The sequence below is a fragment of the Lissotriton helveticus genome, chromosome 8 (genome assembly GCF_964261635.1).
Source record: "Lissotriton helveticus chromosome 8, aLisHel1.1, whole genome shotgun sequence".
In the NCBI taxonomy this organism is placed as follows: domain Eukaryota; kingdom Metazoa; phylum Chordata; class Amphibia; order Caudata; family Salamandridae; genus Lissotriton; species Lissotriton helveticus.
In genome coordinates this window covers 209,304,364-209,328,852 of record NC_136069.1, presented here as the reverse complement: position 1 = coordinate 209,328,852, position 24,489 = coordinate 209,304,364, and the positions used below count along the sequence as shown (strand labels likewise).

Genomic DNA, 24,489 nt, shown 5'->3' with positions numbered 1-24,489 from the left:
AGTTCGGTGGGGTCGGCTGTGGGTTTTTTCAGAAGGGCGCTGAGTTCTGCGTGTTTCCAGCTTTCCGGGAAGGTGGCGGAGTTGAGGGAGCAGTTGATGACATCTCGGAGGTGTGGTGCTATGATGGAGTCTGCTTTGTTGAAGATATGGTGAGGGCATGGGTCAGTTGGGGATCCTGAGTGGATGGAGTTCATCAGGCGGATGGTGTCCTCGGTGGAGATTGGGTTCCAGTCGTTAAGGATGTTCAAGGGGGGTGAAGGTCCTGCGGAAGGTTGGGTAGGTAGGTCTCCGGGTTGGTTGTCGAAGCTGTTGTGGATGTCTGCGATTTTGTTGTGGAAGAAGGAAGCTAGGGAGTCGCAGAGGGCTTGGGAGGGGGTGATGTCGTTGGAGTTGGCTGAAGGGTTGGTAAATTCTTTGACGATGTTGAATAGTTCCTTGCTGTTGTGGGCGTTGTTATCTAGACGATCTTTGAATGCGGCTTTCTTGGCAGATCGGATTAGTTGGTGGTGTATGCGGGTGGCGTTTTTGAAGGCGTCTCTGGGGCTGGTGTTTGGGTCTTTTTTCCAGGCCTTCTCAAGGGATCGACAGAATTTCTTAGATTTCTTAAGATCATCGTTGAACCAAGAGGCGTTTTTGATGCCTAGTTTGCTTTGACGTTTTTTCAACGGTGCTAGGATGTCGGCGCTGTTGGATAGCCATTGGGTGAGGTTAGTGGCTGCTTGGTCGGGGTTTGAGGAGTGGGCGGGGGGGTTTAGGAGAAGCGATGAGGAGATCTGGTCGATGGTGATTTTGTTCCAGTTTCTTCGCAGGGTAGGTTGAGGATGGTTGTGGATTGTGGTCTTATTGTAGGTCCAATGAAGAGCTGTGGTGTGACTGAATGAGACATGTTTGCTGGAGGTGAAGATGGGGTCGAGTGTGTGACCTGCAAAGCCACTGTTAAGGACATCAGCCCAATCCCCAAGAATCTGTTGCCCAGAGCAATCGCTCATTTTTAAACTGGACCATCTTTCTTTTGCTCTACATTAAAGCTGGAAGAGAAAGGGTTTATAAGAAACCTTGCAGCTACCAAACCCTATCAAGTGTTTTGTTTGTATGTATGTAGAAAAAACTCAAAATACACATGTAAATGAATTGGATGTCACTTATGGCATATAAATATTTAATGAAATAGGCGACATTGATAAAGCCCCAAAGAATTTCTAAAGTCAAGGATCTGATGTGTGAAAGGGGAGAAATTTAATTGTGTATAATTAGAAAGAAAAGGTTGTCAACAGTGGGGAATACTCCCACTACTATAATTGCTTACCCTCAATTGCAAATCGTTATGTTAGTTTGTCGTTATCTGGAAAATTATTGTTTAACTGAGATGTTTTTAATTTTATAATTCCAGGAATCACAGCAGATGCTTGGAAAATTAATTCCAGAAAAACAAACACTAACCGATCAATTAAAACAAGTGCAGCAGAATAGTTTACACAGTAAGTCTGTCAGAAAACCTTTTGTGAATAGGTGTGCTGGTTCCGGGTCTCTCTTAATGATAAGCGGGACTAGCTCTGATGTATATCACTTAGTATGCTCCATGAATAGGTTTAGTTACAGATCTTTTGCATTAATTTGCACAAGTCATAATGTGTACAGTTTCTGATTGTATTTAGTAGTGTTGCTTGGTAATATGTTTTAGTTAATTTTAAGAGGAGTTGTGTAATGCCTTGACAGAATCCATGTGGCCAACTCTTTTGCTAAATAAACAGATGAAAACACACCTGTGAAAGATAAAAGATAGAAAATATTGTGTTCGAGGCATGTGGGCTGCTGAATTTATATCTATGCATAGAACGCCGCCTAGTGTTGGGTCCGGATGATTGCACATTGTTGTCCTGGAAGAGTCTTCGAAGTATCACGAGATAGGTGGCACCTCCCCTGGACTACAGTGCGCATGGGCATCCCCTCCATGCTCAGATTGTTTTTTCCGCCATTGGGTTCGGATGTCCTTCTTGACTCAAGTTCGGAATTTATACTAGCTACTCTTTTCGGGGCCAAAAGGCCTTAGGGGCGTCGGTATTGTCTTTCGTTCGGTGCTTTTCGACTTTCAAGTTCTTAGAACTAGACTTCGAGGGACTTTTTTGCCTTTCGGCACCAAAGGCCTCGACGATGGAACGGAGCCCGTTCAAGCGCTGCCCCGTCTGCATCTCGAAATATCCCCACATGGACGTGCACCCGGTGTGCAACAAATGTCTCTCACCGGACCACGACGAGGCCAGCTGCATGGCCTGCTCAAAGTTCAGGTCGAAGAAAACTCTCCGTCTTCGACGCGTAGCTCCACAGTCGGCGAGAGAATCGGCGCCAGACCCAGAAAACATCTTCGGCGGTGACGACGAAGAACACGTACGAGGCTACGATCCAGAGCACTCGGATCCCGCATCTGAGCCGGACTCCACCTACAAGGAGGACGAGGAAGAACTCTACGTCCATGATGAAGACATCGTCGAGGTAGGAGACAACGTACAACCTATCGGAGCCGTCGACGACGACTCAAGCGAGGAGCTAGGCCCAACCGCAGTAGCGGGGGCCCATAAAGACTCTTCCACGGCTCAGGTCGAGGCATCGCCGGAAGGCCTTAGCCAAGATCTTCAACACCGTCCTCTAGTCCCTCTTCAAGGCCCGACTAAGGACATTTCCAAAGAGCCATCGGTCAATCGACCACTCTCAGTGGAGAAACCGAAAGCGAAAGACACAAAATCGAAACCGACACTGGTTAAAACAGCCATCGGCTCGACAACTTCGGAACCTTCCAAGTCGAAACGTGCGGTCCACCCCTCTGGGTCGACGGGGGGCGTCGAACCGAAGATCGGATAGACTACGCCTGTGTCTACGGTGATTGTGTGTTTGAACATAGACTCAAGTGTTATCTGATGATTACTACTCGGATCCATTTTTCTTTGTACTGTGTCTACGGTGAAGCTCGTCATGCTCCCGTCGACTTCCTGCTCCAAAGATGGCGGTTCTTCCGAAGGACTCGAGGCCCAGAAGACCATTGATCCGACGTTGAAAAAGCCACTGGGGGTCAAGGCCTTCGACCCGAAGCCAAAAGTAGGATAGAAAGAACCTCCAGCGTCGAAGAACAAGGGCGTTCCTGCGGCGCAACAACGGCTCGACTCCACGCAAGGCCTCAAACGCACTGAACCGTTGAAGTCGGTCGACTCGAAGCCAGCGCCTCCATCGAAGAAGGTCAGTCCGTCGCCGATGCTCACGGCGCCGATAAAGTTCGGACTACCTCCAACGGCTCGGCCTAAAACTATTCCACATACACAGGCTACAGACTCTTCCAGGTCAACGTCGGTTGTCGCAACCGCTCAGCCTCGGACTGACGATGTTGTCTTCCAGCCACCGTCCCATGACAACCAGTCAAAATTCTACATCGACTCTGACTCCGGCCGACTTACCGTTTACAAGCGTAAGATCAGACCTGAAACGCCTATGGAACATTATAAAATACCACTAAAGAAAAAGAGACTCTACCACCTCTCCTATTCTTTTTGAGCCTGTGCAATCCTATGATCAGGACTACCTACTCTCCCACAGATGTCACTGAGGATGTGGAAGGAGGGGACAATGAGGACCAGTTTAACTATCCCATTGACACCGATCAGGATGAGTCACAGCCGTGGGCTGACACTGTGGACCCTGCTGATCCACAAACCACCTCGGATACTCTTTCATATGCTATCAAGCCTTCGCCTACTGAAGATACTGCTGCGTTCAACCCACTAATTGAGAGAGCGGCACTTAACCATGACGTGGATATGCACGCTGACCCCGTGGAGGAGGACTTTCTCTTTGATACATTCTCCACATCTGAGAGGTCTATCAAGACTCTGCCTATGCTTAAAGGTGTGCTCAAACATGCCAATGACATTTTTAAAGAGCCCACTAAAGCAAGGGTGGTGAACCCACGAATTGAGAAAAAGTACCGGCCTGCGCCCGTGGACCCTACCTACATCAGGGGCCAACTCCCACTGGACTCCTTAGTTGTGGCTAACGCCCGCAAAAGAGCGAACTCTCAGGCAACAGGTGATGCTCCTCCTCCGGACAAAGAATCCAAGATCTTGGAGGCCTCTGGGAAACGTGTGGCAGCTCAAGCTGCTAATATTTGGAGGATCTCCAATACCCAAGCCCTTTTGGCAAGATATGACAGGGCACACTACAACACGTTAGAGCAGCTAATGCAACACCTGCCAGATCCTTATAAGGAGGGAGCAGAAATGCTTATACAGGAGGGGAAGTTAATCTCCAACGCGTCCATTAAGTGCGCGTTGGATGCAGCCGACACAGCAGCGAGGGCCATAAACACTAGCGTTATGCTCCGGAGGCATGCCTGGCTCCGCATCTCTGGGTTTAAGTCGGAAATCCAAACTACACTTCTCAATCAGCCAGTGAACCCTGACTTCCTTTTTGGTCCAGAGGTAGACACCACTCTTGAAAAGATTAAGAAGCACACAAACTGCGAAATCCATGGGTGCTCTACAGTCTCAGCAGTTCAGGGGCGGTTCCTTTTGTCGCTCCGTTAACAGGGGAGCTTCAAGAGGACAAGCGTCGCAACAAGCGCAGTACACCAAGGGAGGCACACAAACCACCTATAACAAGAACAGGGGTGGATACCGTGGAAACAGCACCAAGGGCAGAGGACGTGGAAATAATAATGCTGGATCCTCCGCCACTAACAAGCAGTGACGTCTTGTCACTGCCCCCCGACCATATAACACCGGTCGGGGGGAGACTCCAGCAGTTCCTGCCAGCCTGGGAAGGCATTACCACGGGCAGGTGGGTGAGACAACTTATACAACACGGTTATTGTCTAGAACTAACCTCCACTCCACCCAACATTCCCCCAAGGCACCGTCCTATGTCCACCGAGCACATGCACTTATTGCAGCAAGAAGTCATATCCATGCTGCAAAAAGGGTCCATAGAACTCGTGCCTTTAGACCAACAGGGTTCAGGGGTGTACTCACTGTACTTCTTAATCCCAAAAAAGGACGGGTCTCTCAGACCCATTCTGGACCTCAGACCTCTAAACCAATACATCCTGTCAGAACACTTTCACATGCTCACGTTACAGCAAGTTCTCCTGTTGCTCAGTCAGGGAGACTTCCTAGCAACCCTGGATCTGAAGGATGCCTATTTCCACATTCCCATTCACCCCAGTCACAGGAAATATCTCAGGTTCACCATCAACAACCAGCATTACCAGTTCAAGGTTCTGCCTTTCGGGGTCACTACAGCCCCCAGAGTGTTTACAAAGTGCTTGGCGACGGTGGCCGCGCATCTTCGGAGGCAACACATCCATGTTTATCCGTATCTAGACGACTGGCTTGTACAAGCAAAGTCAGCCCAGCAGTGTGCCAACCACATGTTACGCACAATCCACCTCCTACACAGTCTGGGATTTTCGCTCAATTACCAGAAGTCCCATCTTCAACCCGAACATGTACAGCAGTACCTAGGCGCGGAAATAAACACGCTCGCTGCCACAGCACAACCAAGCTCAGCACGAGTCAACAGCATGCGAGTGCTACTTCAAAAATTCAAACCACAACAGTCACTCCCAGCGCAAATGTTCATGCAGCTAATAGGCATGATGGCCTCTTGCATCTTTATAGTCCCTCATGCGAGGCTGCACATACGTCCGCTTCAAGAATGTTTAGCACGCCAGTGGAACCAGGCTCAAGGACAGCTAAAAGACCTAGTGTTGGTGACCGGTCGTGCATACAACTCTCTGCATTGGTGAACCACACAAAACCTTTGCAGGGGACGACCGTTCCAAGAGCCTGTACCACATATAGTGCTGACAACGGACGCATCTCTCCAGGGCTGGGGGGCGCATGTCCTCCATTATACGGTGCAGGGACTATGGACACCGCGACAGCAGAAGATGCACATCAACCTACTGGAACTGATGGCAATCTTCATGGCGATGAAAGCTTTCAAGTTGCATCTCTGCAACAAAGTCGTGCTGATCCGGACGGACAACATGACCGCTATGTATTACATCCAGAAGCAGGGAGGGACACACTCTCCACAGTTGTCACACCTAGCACAGTGCATGTGGAAGTGGGCCATTCAGAGGAACATGTTCCTCATGGCGGAACACCTCCCGGGCAGGGACAACCAGATGGCGGACCTGCTCAGCAGACACAGCCATCAGATGCACGAGTGGGAGATACACCCCTCAGTGCTCCAACCATATTTCCAGCGGTGGGGCCATCCAGAGATAGACCTGTTCGCCACACACGAAAACGCAAAATGCCGCACCTTCGCCGCCAGGTTCCCACACCCGCAGTCTCAGGGCAATGCGATATGGATGAACTGGTCAAACAGTTTTGCGTACGCCTTTCCTCCAGCACCACTCATACCGCTAGTGGCACGCAAACTGAGGCAACACTCCATGACGCTCATCCTGGTTGCTCCAACGTGGGCAAGGCAGGCATGGTACACCACGTTCCTAGAACTTTCCGTGGTTCCCCACCAGCGCCTCAGACTCACACCCAGTCTCCTCACTCAGAGCCATGGAGACATTCAGCACCCAGATCCGCAGCAGTTGAGCCTTGCAATATGGCTCCTGAGGTCATAGAGTTTGGCTACCTAGACCTGCCTACTGACTGCATGGACATCATAAAGGAGGCTAGGCGACCTACCACCATGGCCTGCTACACTCGAAATGGAAGCGTTTTGTTATCTATTGCTCCAATAATAACATAAATCCACTTGACGCTTCCACGCAAAACATCATGTTACTTGCTGCACCTATACAGGTGTAATCTAGCGTATAGTTCCATCAGAATACATTTAGCTGCAATGGCGGCTTATCTACAAAATAGACAGCACCTATCCCTTTTCAGAGTGCCTGCCATTAAAGCTTTTATGGAGGGACTGAAAAGGGTCATTCCTCCAAGGCACCCGCCTTTGCCTGTCTGGAACCTCAACATAGTCCTCACCAGGCTCATGAGCCTACCATTTGAACCTCTTCACTCTTGTGAGATACAATTTCTCACATGGAAAGTGGCTTTTCTAGTGGCAATTACGTCGCTACGACGAGTTAGCGAGCTGCAAGCCCTCACTATTCAGGAGCCTTTCATTCAAATACATGCTAATATGGTTGTGCTGCGCACCAACCCTAAATTCATGCCCAAGGTAGTGTCACAGTTCCACATCAACCAAACTATTGAACTACCTGTATTCTTCCCAAATCCAGACTCAGTGGCAGAGAGCACTGCACACACTAGATGTCAAAAGGGCTCTCTTGTATTACATAGACAGAACTAAAGATTTCAGGAACACTAAACAACTGTTCATTGCCTTCTCTCCACAGCACAAAGGCAACCCCATTTCTAAATCAGGTATAGCCCGATGGATTGTGAAATGCATCCAAATCTGTTATCAAAAAGCTAAACGCACGTTAACAGTTCCCCCAAGAGCGCATTCCACACGCAAGTTGGGGGCATCCATGGCTTTCCTTGGTAACCTTCCTCTAGAGGACATATGTAGAGCAGCCACATGGACCACCATACACACATTCACCAAACACTACTGCGTGGATGTACACTCAAAACAGCAAGCTGCTGTAGGTCAGGCTGTTCTCAGAACTCTTTTTCAGACTGCTGCAGCTGGCACGGGCAACCGCCGCTAAGGAGGGTACTACTATTTATTCTATGCATAGATATAAATTCAGCAGCCCACATGCCTCGAACGGAATATGCTACTTACCAGTATGCATCTGTTCTTGGCATGTAGGGCTGCTGACATTTATATCGCCTGTGAGAAGTTGGCCTGATATATGATGCTCACTAGTTCTAGTGATCACCTTGTATCAGTCCAAACAACCCTTATGGTGATTGGTTGTAAGTCAACCTTATAGACCAGCTATCCTAATGGTAGCATGGACAAAGCAGTCTTAGGCTAAACTCTTTTGGCATGTGAAGACAGCTGTTTTACCACAATATAACCCCTTGAACACCAGATGAAAGGACACCACACAGGTTGTTATGAAAATAAACAGTCTATTTATTAATAACAACACCTCTGAACTCTTTATGAGGTCAGAGGGCTAAGCACATGACAATCTCTTACGAAAAATACGACAAGTTGCACGAAATTACAATGGTGCCCTAGGGGCACGACAAACCATATACTAAGTAAGTGGAATGTGAAAGTCGATAATCGGAATTGAGCTGTCCAGAGGCTGTAGGATCGATGGGACCACGCTATACTTACTTCAGGTAAGTAATAGGAGGCCCACGGAACGCGTGTGCAGAGTGTGAACTCACACGCGAGATGCGTAACAACGTCTATGGACAGTACAGTTCAAGTAAAAGGTGAGTACGGACAATCCTGACTAGTTAGGACAACAACGACTGTGGAAGTGGACACTAGAACAGTTAGACTACCCTTGAGCACCGAAATGCTCTCGTTACCTCACCCACGGGCTGCGGGTGCATAGGTGCCAAAGTGTGTCGGGTACTCGCGTTAAAGTCAATGGAGCCTGAAAGAAAAGATGCTGCAGGCGACCAGGAGGAAGATGTCCGGTGCATTCCAAGGGTGGATCGGTGAAGAAGAGGACCTGAAAGCAGAGGGGACAGTGTTCAAAGTTACTAGCCAGTGACCGGTGTGGAACCAGGCAGGAACCAGGTGCTGTCGTCGCGATCAGGTGAAGAGTGGACGCTTGACTCTGCAGCCACGTAGACCAGGAGGTGTCTTCGACGACCAGGATGGAGGCACGAGCTGTCCCACGCAGGCTCTCGCTGTCGGCGGTGTCGGATCCGGGATTGGACTCAACAGGCCTTGGCAAAGGCAACCCACGCGGTGAGTGGAAAAGACGTCTGGTGCGGACTAGGAGAGTCCGGGGTGCCCCTCTTTTGGAAGGGAGCAAGGGCCAGTCTAGAGCAACCAGACCAGCAGTGAAAATTCAAAGGTTCGTCGTCTAGGACGCCACTAGCCAGCCGGCAAGTGACCAGACAACGCGTCGAGCAGCAAACAAGCAGAAGGGCCCCACGCAGATCTCGTGGAAGCTGGAGGGCTGATCTTCGGTGCAGGGGCTGCTCGGGGCTGGGGCTTCTCAGTCCCCAAAGCACTTGGTCGAGTTTACCTCGGGAGTCGTGCTGGAAGCGAAGTGCAGGTCCGTTCAAGATGGCCGGTCCCACGTGTCTCGTCGCACCCACGGGTCTCAGCTTTGCTGCAGATGTGAGTTGAGGTCGGAGAGGTCTGGGAATCCGGGTCTCATCGGGCTCTGAAGTCTGGATCCTCGAGGGAAGACGACAAAGTGAAGCCGCTGAACGCTTGATGGTGCCTGCAGTTGCAGGGTGGACACTCCTTCTCCACAAGGGAGATTCTTCAGTCTTCTGTGGAGCAGAACGTCGAAGGCCAGAGTTTCTTCTTGTTGAATAGTTCAGGATAATCTAATCTGGAATGGGACCAGCTCCTACCTTTATTCTCCTAAAGGGGGCTGCACTACTGACTAGGTCCCTCCCCTGGGTGGGACCAGGAAGGGGGGTGGCTACACCCCCTATCCTTTGTCCGGTTTCCTGCCAGAGCTGGGGCTGGGATGCCCCAGCAACTGGTTTGAACTGGTGTATGCACAGGGCACCTTGTGTGCCCCAGGCATGTCTCATTCCTTTCAGGCCTATCCTCCCCAATACACAAAGTCCTGTCTGGGGTGGTGCTAGCACCTCCCAAGGCAGGAAACCCTTTGTCCAAGCCATCCTCGCTGGAAGGACTCCCAGCAGCCGGAGGTCAGACTTGTGTCTGTGGTGGCAGCATCCATTTTGTGATGCTGAGGCTCGAGTTAACTTTAACCGGGGTTCACAGTTATATACCTGTCGTGTCCCTCTAGAAGGGTGGAATGCTACCCCCGTCGCCAGAATTGGCGAGGGGGTAGTATTCCAAATCGTATGACACCTTACTCGACATGTTTTGATAATGTTATACCAGAGTTAGCATTTAACAGCGAGGTTGATAATGCACTTAAGAGTATATGGTATAGCGTTATCATAGAACAGCTATTAGGACTTGGTTCCGCAAGCTGCAAACGGGCTCAGCTCATGCCAGAGCACCATCTCACATAATTCCAAGCACTCTGCCTTCAGGATTGATAAGGCCTTCCATAGGAGTGACTGATAGGAATATATGTGTCCATTTTAGGGTTAGATATAGGTATACTATATCTACAGCAAAGGGTGTTTACACCACCTTGCCCCAGCTGTCATGCAGCCAGTTGTGTTAGATTTAGATGGCCGGCCAGGGGTTGCATAATACATGCTTCAGCCCCTGGTAGGCCCTAGGTACACCTATGCCCTGGGTACAGGGACTGACAAGGTGGCCCAGTACCAATTGGTAAATGCACCTAAAGTACATGGTTGTCAATTTAGAGAGAGAACAGCTAGGCTGTGGGTCTAATTAGCAGGCCCACAGCCAGGGAAAGTCGTAAACCAGTGAAGCAAAAAGCAAAAATCAAAAATCTGGGGTGACCATAGGATTGCAGACCCCACTCTCCTACATCGCCCACCCTCCTCCCCGGTGCCTGTCGCAGCTGTAGCACTCAGAACTAATTACATCATTCTCACGCATGGTCATCACTTACTGTATTACACTCCATCTCTGCCACAATGGCGAAAAACAATCTGAGCATGGAGGGGATGCCCATGCGCACTGTAGTCCAGGGGAGGAGCCACCTATCTTGTGATACTTCGAAGACTCTTCCAGGACAACAATGTGCAATCATCCGGACCCAACACTAGGCGGCGATCTATGCATAGATATAAATGTCAGCAGCCCTACATGCCAAGAACAGATGCATACTGGTAAGTAGCATATTCCATTAGTGACAAAAAGTTGAGCTTACATTGTAATGAAAATGATTTAGGTCTTCAACACTAACAATGAATGTATTCAAAACAGGAGATTCTCTTCTCACTGTTAAAAGAGCATTAGAAGCGAAGGATCTTACGCGACTGCAGCTCCGGGACCAGTTGGATGAAGTTGAGAAAGAAACCAGGTCCAAACTTCAGGAAATTGACATTTTCAATAATCAGTTGAAGGTAACTATGTGCTTAATATAACTATTAAAACATTAATTATTTTGAAGGAACTTGAAACACTTCATTTGAGAAAGAAGTACAGTTCTGACGAGTTTATTAGAGTTTATAGTTGGTTGTTTCCTCTCTTTCAGTGTCAAAATTAAAGTTTTGTTTTTTTATAAACCAATTCTAATGGTGGGACTATGTCTGGAAACAGCTTTGAACTATGTAGTCTTTAATAACAATCATGAATTCAAGCTGTTTTTTTATCATGCAGCAGTCACGTTAGAAAGTGGTTTGTGAGTCATCGCATAAGTTCCCTTTTGCGGCTTTAACAAAGATCTTTTCAGTGAGATGTTAGTCTGACGTGACGATACCAGATGCTCTTGAATTTGCTTTAAGAAATCAATCAAATAAAGCAGTCCGAGCAGTAAGGTTACCTGCCTCCAGACTACTAATGGGAATATGATGTTCTTCACATAAACATTACTAAGATTGAAATGGTTTGTAATAAAACGTGCATGTGCTGCTTTGGATAAGTTAAGTGTTCTATGCAGTCCCACGATGTCTCTATTACAAAATGCAAAAAAATCTACTCCGGAATACAAGCATAAACCTAGTGATGTTCTTTTATGCTAAACGAATTCCCAGACGTTTTACTGCTGTGCCTGCTCGGGTTCATAAATTCTCTCTGAGGCAGGTTTGTTGTTTCTAACCATCATTATATTGTTCAACAGAATTGACTGTTCTTACAGGACTACAATAATCACTCTTCCACTGTGTTGGGAGTCTGATGTGATTGATCCTAACTGAAAGATGATCTTCCACTAGATAATTGCAAAATATAAATCTGAATATCCTTGCTTTCGGTGAGTTTGGTTGGCCATATTCACTGTATGTGTCACTGAGGAGAAAATTGTAATGGGAAACAACCTTTACAACGAAGGCAGAACAACGACAACGTCTTTACCACAAATGTTTTTGGAACTATTTTTTTTACAACGAGTATGCCTTTACCACCAATGCCTTAACAACGAATTTTGTTGTAAATGCATTAAAGGTAAAGTCATATTCATAGAAAAAAAAATTAGATTTAAATGTAAGTATTTTGTTAATTTTATATATAATGTGTATATATATATATATATATATATATATATATAATCACACACACACTGGCAAGTATACTTTAAAGGTTTAGGGTGAGTATGATTTTTTGGGTGGCAAGGGTATTTTTAGGGTTGATGGTGTGGGTTTTGGGTGGCATGGGTAATTTTACAGTTTAGGGTGGGTATGGGTTTTTGGGTGGCAAGTGTATTTTAGGGTTTAGGATGGGTATGGGTTTTTGGATGGAAAGGGAATTTTTAGGGTTTAGGATGGGTTTGGGTTTTTGGGTGGCAAGGGTAATTTTAGGGTGGGTATGGGTTTTTGGGTGGCAAGGGTAATTTTAGGGCTTAGGGTAGGTATTTGTTTTTGGGATTGTAAGGGTAATTTTAGGGTTTAGGGTGAGTATGGGTTTCTGGTGGATACATCTGCCTGTGAATTCCTCACTTTCTGAATTACCCCTGCATCAGCATTCTACGGAAATGCTTTTCTTATCTTTTCCATGTCGACGAGGACGTCACGATAGCACGGCTCCGCTTGCGACTCAGTATGACGTCACCAGAGCCATATGAAGACCTTGTCGGCCTGCTGATGTCAGTTTCCTTTTTCCTGCGCCGTTGACGTGTAATGGTTATTGTGGGACTTTCCATTATACATGTGATAAAAAAAATTCTGTCTTCTAGTTCGTGTGGCAGTGAGAATGACTACTTCGAAGAAGTCTGCTTGCCTGCCCTGCAGGAAGTGTGGGGACCATATGTCCATCGCGGACACCCACAACAACTGTCTCTGGTGTCTTTCTCCGGACCACGACGTCGAAGGGTGTTCGTGTTGTTGGAAGATGAACCCAAAGGCGCTGAAGGAACGTGAGACGAAACTCTTCACTGTGCTGGTGAAAAAAGGGAAGAGGGGTTGCAAGAGATCAAAGTCGTCAATCTCTCATGCGTTGAAGCAAAAGAAGGAGAGAAAGCATGGGTCTCGAGGTCGATCTTCAAAGGCAGAGCTTCAAGGGCTGCTTCCCCCGTACAGCAGCTTCCTGACAAGGATACCATCTCGCCTTCTCCTTCTCTGCAGGAGACTCCGGCTCAATCTCCGGCATCGAGGGATTTGCTGGCGTCTAGGGATTCGCTGGCGCCCAGGGATTCTCCGACACCGAGGGAGTCTTCTCCTGGGGTTTCGCCTGTACTGGCTCCGATGTCCCTGGCACCACAGCCTCAGCCCCCTTAAGGCCTCGGATCGATCCAGGCAAGGGGGCTTTGGATCCTTATCCGGATTTCCTAAATGCAATGTTTGGCATTTTTGCGAAGGTGCCCTGCTGGTGCACCTTCTGGCCCTGTTGGTCTACTTGTCTTTAATGTGACATCCCCCAGCAGGATGCCCAGGCACCTTCCGTACCTTTCATGCTGACGGCTCCATCATGGCAGTTTCCGGCTCTGATACCTCAATCTCCAGCGCCGTATGGTGTTGGGTCGACATCTTCCCGGTTTCGAGCGGGACTGTTGCCCACTTTGGAAGGCCTCCTTCAAAGCTGGCGCCGTTGTCACCGGCGCCGTTCCCGAAACAGCATGCCAGGAGGAAAGCGCAAAGACTGCTGGAGGATGAGGAGTACCAGCAAGAACATGAGGAAGGGGAGATCCTCGACTCCGTGGATGACTTCGAGGGCCTAGGGGGGAGGCCAGTGGCCTGCATACTTCCCTGGAGTGGTAGCTTTCTTCTCCGAAGACCTTGACTTCACAGGACGTTGCCCCTTACCACTCAGTTATCAGAGGAAAGTTGCTAAACTGTTGGACCTTCAGTTGCCGTCAGCTGAGGTGAGGTCAAATATCTTGACAGAATTGTTGCATTCTCCTTTCTCTTCTGTTGAGCTTCCCCTGCCTTTCAACGAGGCATTGACGGAGCCGATTATGGAGGTGTGGCAGAAGCCATTGTCTGCCCCTGCAGTGTCTAGGTCCATGGCAAGGCAATACAAGCCTGCTCCGGGTGATCCAGCTTTTCTGTCTGCTCATCCTTCGCCAGAAAGCTTGGTGGTTCAGGATTCTTGTTACAAGCACTCAACTGGTTCCTTCCCACTACCCGGGGGGATAGAGACTCGAAAAAACTGGAGCAGTCTGCCAAAAAGGTGTTTTCCTCGCAGGTATTGCTCTGAAGTCGACCAGTGCCACATTCTTGCTAGGACAGTACATTCATGCACTAATGGACTCTGTCAAGTAAGTTCCTCCTAAGTTGCCTGAAGAGGAGCGTGTTCATTTTTTGGAAGCGCTATCAGACCCAAGCGGCAGCCCGTCAGGTCATTTAGTCTGGTCTGGACACAGCAGACTCGGTCGCCAGAGTGATGGGCTCCTCGGTGGTTACAAGGAGGCATGCCTGGCTTTGGTCTTCAGGGTTCTCTCCAGATGTACAAGCTGCTTTGCTCGATCTACCCTTCGATGGATCTAGATTGTTTGGAATAAAGGTAGATTCTGAGCTGAAGTGTTTCAAGGACTGTAGGGTTACTGCAAGATACTTGAACCTGCAGTCCCAGTCCAGGGGCTATGGTTACAAAAGGTATCTAGGCTTTGGGAAGGCGGCTTCCTTTCGGGGCCGTAACACAGCCACAGCAGCAACAGCAAAACCCTCTTTATTTTTTTTTTATTTATTTCACTTATAAAGCGCACTATCACCTCGAGAGGCATCCTGGCGCTAGCAGACTCGAGGAAGAAAGGAGGACAGCTATTAACAGGCTGAGGATTAGGGAGGGAGGGGAAAAAAGCCAGGTTTTTAACTGCTTTCTAAAGGCAAGAAGGCTGTTGACCTGCCTAAGTTCAATGGGCAAAGACAGGTCGTACAGAGGAAAAGGTAGAGGCAGACTGCGAGGGACCTCTCGACTAGTCTTCCTCCTCCTCCTCCTCTCCTGTCCCCACCACCGGAAAGCAGCTCTAATCCCCCATCTTGGAGCATGCTGGTCTTATAGGGGACCGGATGTCTCATTTTCTACAAGTCTGGAAATTGGTTACTGCGAATGTTGGGTTTTGAATCTTGTGGAAAATGGGTACGCCCTACCTTTTCAAGAGTTTCCACCTCCTTACCCTCCTTGTCAGCGCTCGTGTTCAAAGGACCATTTGCTGATTTTGCAGGAGGTTTTTGCCTTGTTGCAGAAAAGTGCGATAGAGGTGGTTCCAGAGAAGGAAAGGGGTCTGGGATGCTATTTCCTGATCCCCAAGAAGGACGTCCAGTTGACATCGATCCTGGACCTCAGGGTTTTGAATTTTTTATCTCCGGCAGGAAAAGTTCAAGATTTTGACCCTAGCTCTGGTTCTTTTGGAGCTGCAGCAGGAAGACTGGATTGTGTCGATCGACTTGCAGGATGCGTATTCCACATCTCCATTCCGAAGTCACATCGGAAGTATCTCTGGTTTACGGTAGGGTCTCAACACTACCAGTTTGCAGTCCTTCCATTCGGTCTCACTTCCGCACCATGCGTCTTTACAAAGGTGATGGCGGCAGCACATCTCAGAAGGTCAGGTATGTACCCTTCCCTCCGTCCCCCTCTCAGGGCAGACCTGTCGCAGTCTCTGGCTGTTTCTACACCCCCACCTCCAGAGCCTGCAACTTCATGCCTGGAGATTGACCGGGCAATCTGAGTTCTTTGTCTCTCCCACCGGATGCAGTGGATGTTATTTTATAATCCAGGAGACACTCCACCAAATCTATTTATTCCTCTAGGTGGTCTAAGTTTGTGAAATGGTGTGGAGAGAGATCTATTTATCCTTTGAAGGCTCATTTATCTAATGTACTTGGCTTTTCACAGCAAGATTGTGCTGTGGCTGCGGTAAAGGGTTATTTTTCGGCTTTATCGGCTTTCCTCTGTTTGCCAAACCAGCCGTCTTTGTTTAAGTCCCCCATTGTTATGAGGTTCATTAAGTACTTACTTTCCTGATGGGTTCCCCTTTTGAGACTCTTCATAGTTGCCCGTTGAGGCTCCTTACTTTAAAGATGGTTTTTCTGATCGCTATTACCTCAGCCAGGAAGGTAAGTGAGCCTAAGGCTCTTAGTTCTAATCCTCAGTTTTTAACGATTTATGCAGAAAGGATGGTTCTCAGGACCAGGGCTGCTTTTCTAAGGTGTTCACTCCTTTCCATCTAGGGAAGTCTATTACCTTACCTACCTTCTATCCTCCCTCTACCAAGGAGGAGGAGAGACTTCTCCTGCTGGACCCTAGGAGGGCTGTCAGCTTCTACCTTGACAGAACCAGGGACCTAAGATTGGATGACCAGCTGTTTGTGGGCTATATTGGAAGGATGAAGGGCAAAGCTGTCCACAAGTGAACACTTTCCAGATGGATCATCTTGTGCAATAAGATCCGCTACACCTTGACTAAGAAGGAGCCTCCTGAAGGTATTGGAACTCATTCCACCAGAGCTAAGTCGCCTGCTGCTTTTGCTAGCGGTGTTCCTGTTGTAGATATCTGCAAGGCAGCAACTTGGGCCTCCCTCCACACCTTTGCGAAGCAATACTTCTTGGATTCGGAGGTTAAGAAGGACGGCCATTTTGCATGCTCTGCGCTGCAAGATTTGATAAAGGCGGGTGGACACCCTCCTCCGGTAGAGGGACAGCTTGGGGATTCAATTCAAAAGGTGAGGAATCCACAGGCAGATGTATCCATCAGAAAAACAAGTTACTTACCTTTGGTAATGCTTTTTACAGTATCTGCCTGTGGATTCCTCACTGACCCACCCTCCTCCCCGTTAACCCTTTTCTTATACCGAAAAAAGTCTGACTGTTTAACATTGTTACTTTTCATATGTCATTTATATACCATACAGTTTGTTGCTAGGAAATGCTTTACTTTTTGGCTTTTCCTTTGTATGAATATATTTTTGCAGTGTGAATCTTTCTGGATTCACTATGCTGTGCATTATTTCGCCATCTAGTGGTAGGGTCCAGAATTGTAGTCTATTTTCTCTTTTTTTTTTTTCTTCTTTCTTTCGTGTCCCAGGTGGGGTCCGACATACCACCATTTGGAGTCCTTTGTGACGTCGACATGCTTCCTCCGGAAGTTCCCACCTTTGGTCTCCATCTTCAGATTCTTTTTTCTGCCGTTGGGTCTGAATTGTTGCTGAAGAGTTCCAGAGTTTTGGAAGAGGAATCAAGGAGTTTCAGCTACATCGGCCTATGGGTCGGGTAACTGGAGCGACGAGCGAGCAGTTTTAAGAACAAAACCTGAGCGCGGGGATGGACAAAACACCGTCAAGTTTTGCACCAATTGCCACCAGAAGTACGCCCCGAAGGATCAACATACAGTCTGCAACCTCTGCCTGCCGCTCGACCACAGAAGCAAAGACTGCAACGCCTGCTCAGCGTTTACACCCAAGACCCTCAGAGTATGGAAGAGGCAGAGAAGGGTGAACCACAACATACAGGGGCAAGGCCCACCTCCATCGCTACGAGACTTGGGTCTCTCCAGTGGAGAAGAGGACAACATCGCTGCAGGACCGGAGGACTGCACGGTCGTCGAGGTCCATAAGAAGACGTCGAAGGAGGAAAGGGGGTTGTCGACCCCTAAACACCCAAGCGACACTCGAAAGGGTGAAGCTAAAGCCCAGAGCGACACTCGTAGAAGTGAAGCTAAGTCCTTGAAGGGAGCTCTGCTGCCTAAACACTCGACGAAAGCAACAGCTACCAGGGACAGTCAACCGAGCGGATCCTTCGAAAAGGACTCCCAATCGACGAAAACCCTCGAAAAACCGTTGAAGGTTGCCCTCGAAAAGGACACCTTGGCGCCAAGGAAAGAAGGGCCGACATCGCCGTCTACGGCCCCGAAGAGGATGCCGCCGAGATGGAGAAGAAGAGGAGGTTGAGGCTGAAATGGCAAGCACCCTACAGCAGAAATAGGACTACGACAAGAAGATGAGCCAATACACTACCCTGCCGAAACCCGCGGTCGAAGTCGAAAAGGACGACGAGGACGCGGATCTGCCAAACGCCCAAACCAGTCGAGGAATTGAGAAAAGACTACTATTTCGAGGGAGAAGGCGACGAAGATCTGCAATCCTATTGGGACTCGATGTCCTCGGAGGCTCAAGACATAGAATGGCAAGATCTCCACGCCGAATCGCCGTAAGAAGGCGTAGACACTTACCCTTCGAGGCCCTTGCCGCTAGACGACATAGGGATCTACAACATGGTCATACAGAAGGCTGCACAGACCTATGGAGTGAAAATGGAGAAGGAGAAGCCCAAGGCATGTTTCCTCCTGGAAACTTTACTGCCTCAACAGACTAGGAGCCAATTACTGCCCGTGCTCCCTAGTAAGCTGGATCAGGGAAGAGAGGCCTTTAAGGAGCCAGCAGTATGCAAAGCTGTGACCCCTAGAACTAAGAAAAAGTACACACATTTTTTAAAGGACCCTGCATACATCCAAGGGTCAGTGCCAGCCGACTCCATAATTGCAGCAACGGCTAGGAAGAGTGTTAATGTTCCCACTAATTCCGGCCCACCTCCAGATGAGGGGAGTAGGAGGATGGTTCTCACAGGGAGAAAGGTGGAGAGAAATGCGGCAATCCATTGGCGCATCGCAAATTCCAACGCCCTGATCAACAGGCATGCATGCCAACACTGGGATGAAGTGGGACCGCTCCTAAAGCATCTACCAGTTCAGTACCAACAAAGAGCAGCTCACCTGGTTGAAGAAGGAAAGAACATGGCAAACACATTCCTAAAATCGGCATTGGATGCTGCAGAAACTTCAAGTAGGCTAATGATGATAGGAGTGACCGAGAGAAGACGAACATGGCTCAGAATTTCGGGATTCAAGCCAGAGGTGCAAAGCAACATCCTAAATACACCCTTTAATGGAGAGCAACTGTTCGTACGCCAGTTGACAAGGTGACGCAGCGCAAGAAGGACAACGAAACTGCAAGGTCCATGGGAGCATTGCAGTTCAGGGGAATGAGAAGAGGCATGCCCACAAGAAGGCCAAGTGGTAGAAATGGAGGTAACATGCCGAACACATCGCACCAAACATTCCAGCAAGGCTACCAAGGGAACAACCAAGGCCAGCATCAGCAGGGACAGCAGCAGCAGAACTGTTAGTACCAACCCTGGGGACAGTCCTTTCGAGGGCGCAGAAACGGACGAGGAAAAACACGAAGGGGAGGACAACAGCCCTCAACCAAGTGACACCGCCATGCAACAGGCCCCTACCCTAGCAAATTTCTCGGGGTGGGTGGAAAGACAAAGAGAAAAGATGCAGCCGAACGTTCAATGACAAACAGTACCTCAAACACTCAACACAGGTAGGGGGAAAAATAAGATACTTCATCCAGGAATGGAGGAAGGTCACATCGGACGAATGGATACTAAACATCATACAATACAGATACTGTATAGAGTTAGCAAAACAACCTCCAGACAGAAAACCGAGAAGAAAAGCACACTCCGCAATGGAGCTCTCGCTCTTGCAGCTAGAGGCGCAAGAACTGTTCAGCAAGGAGGCAATAGAGGTGGTACCGCAAAACCAAAGGAACAAGGGGGTTTACTCAACTTACTTCCTGGTGCCAAAGGTGGACGAAACACTAAGATCTATCCTAGATCTAAGGTTCCTGAACAAATTCATAAGAACTCAAAGGTTCAAGATGACTTCCCTACAAGAGATAATACCACAAATACAGCAAGGGGACTTCATGGCTAGTATAGATTTAAAGGACGCTTATTTACACATTCCCATCAACCACAAACACAAGCGCATGATAAGGTTTGTTATCAACCAAAGTCACTACCAGTTCACAGTACTGGCATTTGGCCTGAAATCTTCACCAAGGGTGTTTACAAAATGCCTAGCAGCTGTTGCAGCACACCTACGAAGGCAAGGAATACACGTATACCCCTATTCCGACGACTGGCTCGTAAAGGCAAGTTCATACGGTCAATGCAAACTACACATAAAGCAGGTCATACTAACACTGACAGGACTGGGTTTCTTGATTCATTGGGAGAAATCGTCAACAGAGCCAGAACAAATCAAGATATTTCTAGGGGCAGAGATCGACACCATACAGGTCAAAGTGTTCCCCAGCAGGAAGAGAACATTGGTGATAGTGAAGAAAACACGTCATTACAGCAAGGGGCAAGTTCTGACAGTAAGGACGGTGAGCAAGCTAATGTGAATGATGGCGTCATGCATTCACCTAGTCCAAAATATTCGACTACGCTTGCGGCGATTCCAGGAATGGATACAGCAGCAATGGTCACAGGCAACTGGGAGTTGGGAAGATCCAGTAGTTGTCATACATGCAGTGTATCAGGAAATAGTGTGGTGGATGAAACAAAACATATCACAGGGGAAACCATTCACACAACCAACTCCAACAGTGACCATCACGACGGACGCCTCCCAGCTGGGATGGGGCGCTCATAAGCACAAGCTCAAGGTGAGAGGGCTATGGTTGCAACAGGATGCGATCAAGCACATCAATCACCTAGAACTAAAAAAAAGTGTTCCTAGCTTTAAAAGCATTTAAGAAGGAGCTGTATGGAAACAGGGTGTTTGATCCAAACACACAACACCACGACCATGTTCTACATCAACTAGCAAGGAGGAACACAGTTAGTAGCGCTATTGAGGCTAGCACAGGAGATATGGACATGGCCCATCCTCTGGGGATAGACCTACTATCAATACATCTCCCAGGGAAGGACAACGTGGAGGCAGACACTCAGCAGGCAGACGTCCGCATCCCACGAATGGGAGATTAACCAACAGGAATTACAGAAAGTATTTCGTAAGTGGGGTACACTGCAAATAGACCTATTTGCAACACACCAAAATACAAAATGCCAACACTTTGCATCCAGGCAACCAGACTATCAGTCACAAGGGAATGCGCTATGGATACGTTGGTCAAAGACATTTGCATACGCTTTTCCCCCAATTCCACTGATGCACAGAGTACTCAACGAATGCAGGATCAGCAACATGTCACTGATACTAATAGCACCTCAGTGGGCCAGACAGTCATGGTTTTTGCAAACAGTGGAGATGGTGCAGGCACCAGCACACAGATTCCCAAAACAAAGGGACTGTTAACAATGCAGAACGGAAGAGTGCTACACCTAGAGTCAGAGAGCCTCAGCCTGGCGGCATGACTCCTGAAGACCTAGAATTTGCACACCTCAAACTACCGGGGAGCACAATGGCAGTGCTCAGGGAGGCAAGAAGGCCTACCACAAGGAAATGCTACTTAGCAAAGTGGAAGAGATTCTCAGAATGGCGCATTAGGGAAAAATTGCAAAGGAAAATCACAAGAGTCAACAGTGCTAAAATACTTAACACATCTACTGCAAAGTAAACTAAGCTACACATCCCTAAGGGTACACTTACCGGCAATTGTGGCTTACACTAGAGGAGAAACAGGGAAAAGTTTCTTAACCTCCCAAGTCGTAAAGAGATTTGTAGAAGGGGCAAAGAAAATCTCACCTCCGAACAGAATGCCAGCACCAGCATGGAACCTCAACGTAGTGCTGACCCAATTGATGAAGGCACCATTCGAGCCGATGCACAAGGCTACACAGCATATGCTCACGCTAAAGACGGTCTTCTTGGTGGCTATCACATCACTACGGAGAGTAAGTGAGTTGCAGGCGCTAACACTTCCAGAGCCCTGCCTGCAGATACACAGTGATAAGATTGTAATGAGAAGAAGACCCGCACTTCATGCCAAAGGTGGTGCCTTGGTTCCACATCAACCAAACACCTAGTTGTTTCCAAAAACCAACCACAAGCACAGAGAGAGCGCTGTATACCCTGGACGCTAGGAGGGTGGTGAGTGATGCACTATATAGAAAGGACAAAGGAGTTCAGAAAGACAAAGCAACTTTGTTTCTTTGAAAGCAGTTTTTTGTGACGACCAGTTGCCAAAAATACCATTGCATGATGGATTGCGCAAACCATTCAACTATGCCACAAACAAGCTGGACAACAGTTACAAGGAGCAGCTCATGCTCACTCAACAAGGAAGAAAGGAGCAACTATTGCATTTCTAGCTAATACACCAATTCAAGACATTTTCCAAACTGCAACATGGTCTTCAGTGCACACGTTCACTAAGCACTACTGTGTGGATATCCAAATTAACAAAGAAGCGCAAGTGGGACAGAAGGTCTTACAACACATATTCAGTAACCAGTGCTCATCTTCCACCCAGCCACCACAATAAGGACAAACCGCTAAAAAGTCTATGCACAGCATAGGGAATCCAGAAAGATTCACGCTGCAAAACTTATAGTTTCTTACTTGTCAGTGTAGTTTTGCAGCTTGAAGACTTTCTGGATTCACTAGTGAACCCACTCTCCTCCGCAAGAAAGATGACAGGAGGAAATGGATTAAAGATGAACAAGACTTAGAAAATCAGAGGGAAAACAAGAATGACACAAGACAAGAAAAAAAGAATCCGAAGATGGCGACCAAAGGTGGGAACTTCCAGAGGAAGCACGTCGACGTCACGAAGGACACCAAATGGTGGTATGTCGACGCCAACCTGGGCCACAAAAAAAAGAGAAAAAAAGACAATTCCGGACCCAACCACTAAGTGGCGGAATAATGCACAGCATAGTGAATCCAGAAAGTCTTCAAGATGCAAAACTACACCGACAGGTAAGAAACTATACAATATACTGTATGTATTTATGTATATATATTATGTATATTGTGTATACTTGAATTATGTTGTCGTCCACCCGTTCGCCTCGCGGGCACGAAAAAAAGGGGTGGAATTTATTTCAGCATACCGCCGCGGTCTTATGGCTCCGGTGATGTCCTACGGAGTCGCAAGGGGAGCCTTGCTATTGTGACGTTCTCGTCGACGAGTGAGAGCTAAGAAAAGAATTTCCGTGGAATGCAGACGCAGGGATAATTCAGAAGGTGAGGAATCCACAGGCAGATACTGTATCCACCAGAAAAAGTGTTACCCAAGGTAAGTAACTTGTTCTTTTGGGTGGAAAGGGAATTTTTAGGGTTTAGGGTGGGTATGGGTTTTTGGCTGGAAAGGGAATTTTTAAGGTTTGGGGCGGGTATGGGTTTTTGGGTGGAAAGGGAATTTAAAACCTTAAAAGTGAGTATACTGGGTGTGTGTATATATATATATATATATATATATATATGTGTGTGTGTGTATATGTATGTGCATATATATATATATATATATGTATATATATATATGTATGTGTGTATATATATATATATATATATATGTGTTTGTATGTGTATACACAGGACACATTTGAACAAGGCTCGCGGGAGCCGAAACCTGTAATGGTGACTAAAGAATACAACTATTGCACTTATCTTGGGTCTGTGTCCGTTTCTAAAGAAACCTGATTGTATCCGAGGATAAATGGGAGAAAGTAATATATATATATATATATATATATATATATATATATATATATATATATATATATATATATATATTATATATATATATATATATATATATATATATATATATATATATATATATATATATATATATATATATATATATATATATATATATATATATATATATATATATATATATATATATATATATATATATATATATATATATATATATATATATATATATATATATATATATATATATATATATATATATATATATATATATATATATATATATATATATATATATATATATATATATATATATATATATATATATATATATATATATATATATAATATATATATATATATATATATATATATATATATATATATATATATATATATATATATATATATATATATATATATATATATATTATATATATATATATAATATATATATATATATATATATATATATATATATATATATATATACATATATACATACCACAATCCTGAAATGCCCGGAATCCCCAACATTCAGGTACGGACCACAGAGTGTCTTAAAAAGTAATGTGCGGTTTTTATTGCATAGTTCTTATTGTTTCCGTTAACGGCAAGTGCCCAGCATGACACGTTTCGACAGTGGAACACCGTCTTGCTCCCATGACGTGCCAAGGGCCAATCAGCAATAAATAGTGTAAAAAACATTGAAAAAAAACTGGTGTCAATTACCTGCCTTTTCTGTATTCATGGAGATAAAAAACATACTTTAACCTTTTCATACAATATAAATCATTTACATAAATATATGATCAGGCAGTAATATACATATATAAATAGATTAAATGAAATGAACCCCAAGTGAGCTGTAAAGGGCAAGTGCCTAAAAAATAAATAATATAATCTACTCCTGATACGTCACCAGTTCTTTAAAAACTCATAACTGTA

At 46.7% G+C, this 24,489-nt stretch overlaps 1 protein-coding gene across 10 annotated transcripts in view; it reads left to right on the top strand.

The window, feature by feature from the left end:
* ITSN1 (intersectin 1) overlaps nucleotides 1–24,489 on the top strand; it is a 1,522,922-nt gene that overhangs the window by 669,970 nt on the left and 828,463 nt on the right. For all 10 annotated transcript variants that reach the window (XM_078656938.1, XM_078656936.1, XM_078656937.1 and 7 more), the window contains 2 exons: nucleotides 1,391–1,478; nucleotides 10,951–11,090. In XM_078656938.1, the coding sequence (XP_078513064.1) occupies nucleotides 1,391–1,478; nucleotides 10,951–11,090 (228 nt within the window). The remainder of the gene's footprint in view (nucleotides 1–1,390; nucleotides 1,479–10,950; nucleotides 11,091–24,489) is intronic.